Source organism: Anopheles arabiensis (assembly GCF_016920715.1).
Source record: "Anopheles arabiensis isolate DONGOLA chromosome X unlocalized genomic scaffold, AaraD3 X_pericentromeric_contig0035, whole genome shotgun sequence".
Classification (NCBI taxonomy): Eukaryota; Metazoa; Arthropoda; class Insecta; order Diptera; family Culicidae; genus Anopheles; species Anopheles arabiensis.
The window spans coordinates 284,420-292,862 of NW_024412113.1; the positions used below are offsets into that span (position 1 = coordinate 284,420).

Here is an 8,443-nt window from a genome sequence, read left to right on the forward strand (position 1 = left end):
TCCAGAGTCCACCACCTGATATTTTTAAAATCCACCTTGGGTGGGTCGCCATAGTTGGGGGGACTTTGGTGTCATTTTAGACCCGCTACACACCGTTGGTTTCAAAAAGTATAGCAAACAGAAAACATTTTCTTTCTTGCTTATAGGCAAGTGCATTTTTGTATTTATTCATTTTATTGAACAAACATCAGAGATACAAAATCAGGCAATACTTACTGCAATTGTCCTCGTGTGTCCATGTGTGTCTCGTAGATGATGCGGAATAAAGGTGAAAATAGCAAATAAATTAATGATTTCTTAGTCTTCGTCTCTATCTGTCCTCACCTGATCTCGGATTGCATCCACCTTGCGTAGAGCTTCGGTTGACAGTAAAAGATGCAGCGGTTCTGAATAGTACTAAATCTCGCCGATAGATGACGCTGGACATTGGGACATTGGTTCGTGTTCGAGGAGGCGAATGAGCTGCGCGATTCGTGCGCGATCGGGTGATTTCTTGCCATCGCAATTCGCAAATTCGCACGCTTCATATCTCGGCGGCATCTCGACATCGCGACCAAAAACGGGTACCATTTTACGAGGTGTATTTAGAATCCGCGCAATAAACCGTTTCCATCAAAGGCACACATCCGCGTGTTTGGAAGACTCTCACTGCAAAAAAAAAGTAAACGTTTTCGCTACGCGATTAAATGTTAATGTTCACAAACCAATTTCATGTTTTTTTTAGTTCTCTAAAGTTCCAATCCGGGCGAGGTTTTCAATACTTTTGCATTCATACTTTAAAGGCTTGCGTCCATCCAGCCTGGGTAATATGTAAGTTCTTTTTAAATTCTGCCGCCGGTTGATGCTTTGATGTTGATCCTGTTTCGGAGATAAAAGCGTCCACCACTTTGACGCATTCTCATGGAGACGCACGGTGGCGGGTGTGATACAGCTGCTGGCTGTTGGTCTGGCTTTTCATCTCCACGGACTGAAATTACAACAAAACATTATTTAAACGATGTAAACAAATGCCTACCGGTTGTTACAGGATGAAGGGAACGATGCTGAGCGCCACTGTCCCAGAAAACCTTATCACTTTTACCCGTACAAAAAAAGCCGTAAAGAAAAACCCCAATAAAAGAAGCACACAGGACGCGACACAGGATCTGCACAGAACTCGCACAGGCCACGCCAGGCCAGGGCACCGGTACGACGAAATGAACCAAAATCGGACCTGGAAATGTAACAACACTTGGATGCGTTTTCCAAAACCCACACACCACAGGTAACTAGATGGTTACCAGCCGAAAATGCGTAATCTGTCAAGTTGCTGTTTCGATCGTAGTACACATGTGAACATCACCCAACCAAAGGCTATATATGTAGACCACACTTATGCATCAGGTTATATCCTCACTACGAGTAAACGCAAGGTGACGTGTTTTCGTTCGCTCTCACTTTTAACGGTTTTTTCGAGTGTTTTTGCGAAAAATTGATTCTGCTGTTGCTTCCAGTTACATTTCGCAGGTGGCCAAAGAGAATCGAACATGTCGATTAGAGAAGGACGTGCGCCCAATTCTAGTTCGCCGGAGTCCTTGATGGTGGTGAATCTCTCCACCTATCGGATTGAAGGCGAATTCGATGCTGGTGGCTGCGGCACGGTGTTGGTGGGCAGCCATGCCCGCTCCAAGCAGCCGGTGGTGATGAAAATGGCCAGCAAAGAGGTGGACCGGCTCCTGCTCGCCACGGAGCGCCGGATCTATGCGCGGCTGCCGAAGGCTCGTGGATGGCCCAGACTCATCGACGCCGGTACGTATCGCAAACGCGACGTGCTGGTTTTGGAGCGCCTGGGGCCATCACTGCAGGACTTACTGAACTTGTGCGGAGGACGCTTCGGTCTGAAGACGGTTTCGCAGCTAGCGCTGCAACTGCTCGACAGGCTGGAAACATTCCACGAGCTGGGGTACGTTCACCGCGACCTGAAGCCGGACAATGTCCTGCTGGGTCGCGGAACGACCCGCAAGACGCTGCACTTGATCGACTTCGGTCTTGCCGAGCCGTATCGGCACCCACGCACGGGGAACACATAGCGCAGGATGCGTTTTTCCCGTTCGCCGGAACGATCGAGTTTGCACCAGTGTTCGCTCATCTGGAGTATACACCGAGCAGGCGAGATGACATTTTGTCACTCGCCTACATGCTGGTGTTTTTGCTCCGCGGAGGCCTACCGTGGTATGGTACCGAGGAGCGATTTGATCCGGACGAGGCACTGCTTCTGAAGTTGCGCATTACGCCTAGCGAGCTGTGTAGAGGACTGCCGGCTGAGTTTCAGCGGTTGACCGAGTACGCGTTGCAGATGGAATTCTGCGACGCGCCGGACTATACCGAGCTGAAGCGGATGTTCCGGAATCTGCTGCGCCAACATTCCATGCAGCACGATTTGCATTTCGATTGGAACCGGTTTGGCTGCTAAACCAGCACCTAATTTCTTTTCTTCTTTCTCTTTCTCTCTCTCTCTCTTCGTTCCAGCTTTCGTAAAGTGACGTGTAAGTCACCCCAGTATAAGGCGCCGTGAAGGAACAGCCCGATGCTGGGACGGTGGCCAAATCCGATCCTCTGCCTCCTCGTGGCGCCACTGGATGTTGGCCTCTGGTGTTGTCAGACTCACCAGCGGCCTAACCAAAGAGGACGGTCAGTGGGACACCAAGCGTTTGCTCAACGGAGCTACACGTACATTTGATGCTATGGGGGTTGAAGGGAAATAAATATGTATTTATTGTACTTTAGTGTAAGATTGAGGCCATGTAAAAATACACGTGTAGCATTGGAATAAATTGAAATGTACAAATGCCTATATAAAACGAGTTAATTTTCGAGTTTGCAATGATTGCAATTTTCCACTCTTTCTCGCCGGATAGCATCAACTTCAAACGTACATTGTGGGGATGTTTTCCACTGCCGACGCCGATCCACGAACACAAATTTTGATAGGCCACCTTTACATGAGCATAGCTTTCGAACGCGAGCTTATATAAGGGCGTGCGTGCGGGGCTTCGAAGGAAAGCTCTCGCCAAGTACTATCCGACGGTGGGGTATTGCCCCTCCTCCCGCCCTCCCTGTTCCATATTGCAGGAAGGAAAAAGGTCAAATTGCTTTCGAACGGATGCTAATACAAAGCTATATCAGGCAGCGACAGACGCGTCGGTACAAGTTGTGCAACTTTTGTCTCACAAGCGTGTCCTCCTAGGAACCACTCAGCTCGACTCTTCCAGTCAAAAACGTGATTTTGTGTGAAATTTTCACCGTTTTACACACAGGTGTGGGAATGTTTTTTCCTTCCCGGATCCATTGTTATCCCTCGATGGATAGGGCGCGGCTAGTAGACCAAATTTGGTACGACCATTTGCGTAGGTACGATCAACACTCGTTACTCAAAATCGGAGTCAAAGTCCTTCTGCAGAACGCGCCACGGGCTGTCATTTGAAAACGGCCTCCGGAAAATGAACCGAATTTTTGTGATTCGGTTTCACATGTGATTCGTGATGGAAAAAGCCATCGAACACTTCAATTTACATCGAGATTTGAATGCGTGTAGCGGAAGAGAACGTTTCTCCGTCGACGCTTAGATAATCGAGATAATTCATTTGCTGCTACTCGCCATTTGTCTGAAGCATTCTTACCCCGGTTTAGTAGCGATGTCCACATCTGCAACCGAATGTAGAGGAAAGAAGTTCAGTCCGGAATCAATGGCCTACAAAAATGGACAACTAAAACGAAATATCAGGGAAATGTAAAATATTTCACACCAAACAACCTTAAAGCTTGGGTTGTTCCAAAAATATTTTATCGAATAGAAATAGTGTCTTCGAAAGTCTCTGGCTCCTCTTTACCGTACTGCTCTGAGGCATTCTATCGGGGCCTTTATAGTCCAGTCCTACTCCATCACTGTTCTGCAAAAGCGGGCAGCTTTCTTTCTCACATATCATCACACACAGATTGGATTACAGAAGCCTTCATTGAAAGTGCCAAACAGGCATTCACGGAACTGACGGAAGGAAGAACGGTTGCCACAAACTGCAGAACAATCACGAAATGGAGAAAGGTTATGGGTCCAAAACAGCCCCAGAGTTGATTGGGAAATGCAAAACATAACCGATAGATGATGCTAAATTCAGATGGTTCGTGTTCGAGGAGGCGAATGAGCTGCGCGATTCGTGCGCGATCGGGTTTCTCGCCATCGCAAATTGAAACTCCCTACCTTCGTTGGATCGAACACGGATCATACGCTAAGAGAACGATGCGAAGCGCATGTCTCCCATGGAACGTATTGAGACTGTAACGCAGATGAAGCTGTGCCGCAAACCACGTAACAAAGCCTTGTCGATCGAGATTCTCCTGTGTCCTGTGGCCCGGGTTGTGCAAGCGTTGAACAAGCGAGTGCGAGACACGCACGCAATTTCTGGATGAAGGATCATCATTGACGCTGAAGTTACCCTAGCAGCGAGTATCAGATTGAAGGGCCAGCCGGGCCCCCACTTGAGTTGCAGTGGACGGCCAACGTGAAACGCAAGGCGACGTTTCAGCTTCACGTTTGACCTGGAGCCTGGAGATTGCTGCACGCGGGGGAGAGCGGTCGTTCACGGCGACGGTTTCAACAGCTAAGTTTGCCACAACAAAATATTCATTATCCCACACTGACAAGTTCGAATGATTACTTACAGGATCGGCCAGCGGAACATCAGGCTTGGAGAATGTGCTCCTACTACTTCCACCGCTGGAGCCTCAATCTGGGTGACCGATTGCGGTGAGGACGATGTTGGGATGGGCTGTTTACGGGACACAAAAGGGAAACACCATCAGGCGAGTGACGATACCGGGTGGTGAGATAGTATGCACCACCAAACACACAAGCAGCGGGAAAGGCAGCGTCGACGTTCCCGGGACTAGGGCATCCTGCAGCAGCACAGCGGTGTCTATGAGCAGCTGCTATGACGGCCGAATGCCACCGGTAGCAGCCATCCTTACGACAATTCCAGCGGCAGCAGCAGTACGTACGATCCACAACACCCATCGCGCAATTACTCCACCGCTACACGGCCGCGCACGGAAAGCGCATCTGAGCACGGAAAGCGCATGTGATCACGGAAAGCGCATGTGATCACGGAAAGTGTAAAGTGAATCGGGAAAAACGATGACAGTTGTTGTTGAACTTGTCCCGTTGTAGCCAAGGTGGATTCAAAATATCAGGTGGTGGATTAGGGGGGCCTTTGGGGGGTCGCCATAGTTGAGGGACTTTACGTCATTTTAGAACCGTTGACCATTGGTTTCCGCACACAAAGCTTAGCAAATATAACAGATTTCGATTTGTTATTATGTGCATTTTAGTGTGTGTCTATTGATTTTATCGAAAAACGTAATATATTAACAAAAGATTTGATGATTTGTTTATGCACGAAATTTAAAATCATGCATGAGTTCTAATCTCAAGTAAATTGCGGCCATGCGGCTCGTAGATAATGAGGAATTAATGTAAAAATTGAAAAAAAATAATGATTTCTTAATTTTTATCATCAAAAATGTCGAAAACACAAAGAATTCTAGAATAAATTCACAGAATAACACAAAATAACACACTTTAATGTATGTTTCAATGTTAAATAAGAAATACTCACAAAGTCCAACATATATTTTTAAAGAATATTTATTCGAAAAAATGGGGTAGATAAATTATATGAACAAATTTAATTCATGTAAACAAAGTTTGAATCCTGGGGGGACCTTACGTCAAGTGACGAATTGTCAAAATGCACTCCAGAGTCCACCACCTGATATTTTTAAAATCCACCTTGGGTGGGTCGCCATAGTTGGGGGGACTTTGGTGTCATTTTAGACCCGCTACACACCGTTGGTTTCAAAAAGTATAGCAAACAGAAAACATTTTCTTTCTTGCTTATAGGCAAGTGCATTTTTGTATTTATTCATTTTATTGAACAAACATCAGAGATACAAAATCAGGCAATACTTACTGCAATTGTCCTCGTGTGTCCATGTGTGTCTCGTAGATGATGCGGAATAAAGGTGAAAATAGCAAATAAATTAATGATTTCTTAGTCTTCGTCTCTATCTGTCCTCACCTGATCTCGGATTGCATCCACCTTGCGTAGAGCTTCGGTTGACAGTAAAAGATGCAGCGGTTCTGAATAGTACTAAATCTCGCCGATAGATGACGCTGGACATTGGGACATTGGTTCGTGTTCGAGGAGGCGAATGAGCTGCGCGATTCGTGCGCGATCGGGTGATTTCTTGCCATCGCAATTCGCAAATTCGCACGCTTCATATCTCGGCGGCATCTCGACATCGCGACCAAAAACGGGTACCATTTTACGAGGTGTATTTAGAATCCGCGCAATAAACCGTTTCCATCAAAGGCACACATCCGCGTGTTTGGAAGACTCTCACTGCAAAAAAAAAAGTAAACGTTTTCGCTACGCGATTAAATGTTAATGTTCACAAACCAATTTCATGTTTTTTTAGTTCTCTAAAGTTCCAATCCGGGCGAGGTTTTCAATACTTTTGCATTCATACTTTAAAGGCTTGCGTCCATCCAGCCTGGGTAATATGTAAGTTCTTTTTAAATTCTGCCGCCGGTTGATGCTTTGATGTTGATCCTGTTTCGGAGATAAAAGCGTCCACCACTTTGACGCATTCTCATGGAGACGCACGGTGGCGGGTGTGATACAGCTGCTGGCTGTTGGTCTGGCTTTTCATCTCCACGGACTGAAATTACAACAAAACATTATTTAAACGATGTAAACAAATGCCTACCGGTTGTTACAGGATGAAGGGAACGATGCTGAGCGCCACTGTCCCAGAAAACCTTATCACTTTTACCCGTACAAAAAAGCCGTAAAGAAAACCCCAATAAAAGAAGCACACAGGACGCGACACAGGATCTGCACAGAACTCGCACAGGCCACGCCAGGCCAGGGCACCGGTACGACGAAATGAACCAAAATCGGACCTGGAAATGTAACAACACTTGGATGCGTTTTCCAAAACCCACACACCACAGGTAACTAGATGGTTACCAGCCGAAAATGCGTAATCTGTCAAGTTGCTGTTTCGATCGTAGTACACATGTGAACATCACCCAACCAAAGGCTATATATGTAGACCACACTTATGCATCAGGTTATATCCTCACTACGAGTAAACGCAAGGTGACGTGTTTTCGTTCGCTCTCACTTTTAACGGTTTTTTCGAGTGTTTTTGCGAAAAATTGATTCTGCTGTTGCTTCCAGTTACATTTCGCAGGTGGCCAAAGAGAATCGAACATGTCGATTAGAGAAGGACGTGCGCCCAATTCTAGTTCGCCGGAGTCCTTGATGGTGGTGAATCTCTCCACCTATCGGATTGAAGGCGAATTCGATGCTGGTGGCTGCGGCACGGTGTTGGTGGGCAGCCATGCCCGCTCCAAGCAGCCGGTGGTGATGAAAATGGCCAGCAAAGAGGTGGACCGGCTCCTGCTCGCCACGGAGCGCCGGATCTATGCGCGGCTGCCGAAGGCTCGTGGATGGCCCAGACTCATCGACGCCGGTACGTATCGCAAACGCGACGTGCTGGTTTTGGAGCGCCTGGGGCCATCACTGCAGGACTTACTGAACTTGTGCGGAGGACGCTTCGGTCTGAAGACGGTTTCGCAGCTAGCGCTGCAACTGCTCGACAGGCTGGAAACATTCCACGAGCTGGGGTACGTTCACCGCGACCTGAAGCCGGACAATGTCCTGCTGGGTCGCGGAACGACCCGCAAGACGCTGCACTTGATCGACTTCGGTCTTGCCGAGCCGTATCGGCACCCACGCACGGGGAACACATAGCGCAGGATGCGTTTTTCCCGTTCGCCGGAACGATCGAGTTTGCACCAGTGTTCGCTCATCTGGAGTATACACCGAGCAGGCGAGATGACATTTTGTCACTCGCCTACATGCTGGTGTTTTTGCTCCGCGGAGGCCTACCGTGGTATGGTACCGAGGAGCGATTTGATCCGGACGAGGCACTGCTTCTGAAGTTGCGCATTACGCCTAGCGAGCTGTGTAGAGGACTGCCGGCTGAGTTTCAGCGGTTGACCGAGTACGCGTTGCAGATGGAATTCTGCGACGCGCCGGACTATACCGAGCTGAAGCGGATGTTCCGGAATCTGCTGCGCCAACATTCCATGCAGCACGATTTGCATTTCGATTGGAACCGGTTTGGCTGCTAAACCAGCACCTAATTTCTTTTCTTCTTTCTCTTTCTCTCTCTCTCTCTTCGTTCCAGCTTTCGTAAAGTGACGTGTAAGTCACCCCAGTATAAGGCGCCGTGAAGGAACAGCCCGATGCTGGGACGGTGGCCAAATCCGATCCTCTGCCTCCTCGTGGCGCCACTGGATGTTGGCCTCTGGTGTTGTCAGACTCACCAGCGGCCT

At 48.0% G+C, this 8,443-nt stretch overlaps 2 protein-coding genes across 2 annotated transcripts; both read left to right on the top strand.

Moving 5' to 3' along the window:
• Positions 1–1,577: 1,577 nt before the first annotated feature.
• On the top strand, positions 1,578–2,452 carry LOC120908195 (casein kinase 1-like protein 5). The gene is made up of 2 exons (XM_040319149.1): positions 1,578–2,038; positions 2,149–2,452. The coding sequence occupies exons 1-2, from the start codon at positions 1,578–1,580 to the stop codon at positions 2,450–2,452; spliced, it is 765 nt and encodes a 254-aa protein (XP_040175083.1).
• Positions 2,453–7,364: 4,912 nt separating this feature from the next.
• Positions 7,365–8,239, top strand: LOC120908196 (casein kinase 1-like protein 5). Its single transcript, XM_040319151.1, has 2 exons — positions 7,365–7,825; positions 7,936–8,239. Exons 1-2 carry the CDS (start codon positions 7,365–7,367, stop codon positions 8,237–8,239), a joined length of 765 nt encoding a protein of 254 aa, XP_040175085.1.
• Positions 8,240–8,443: the final 204 nt, after the last annotated feature.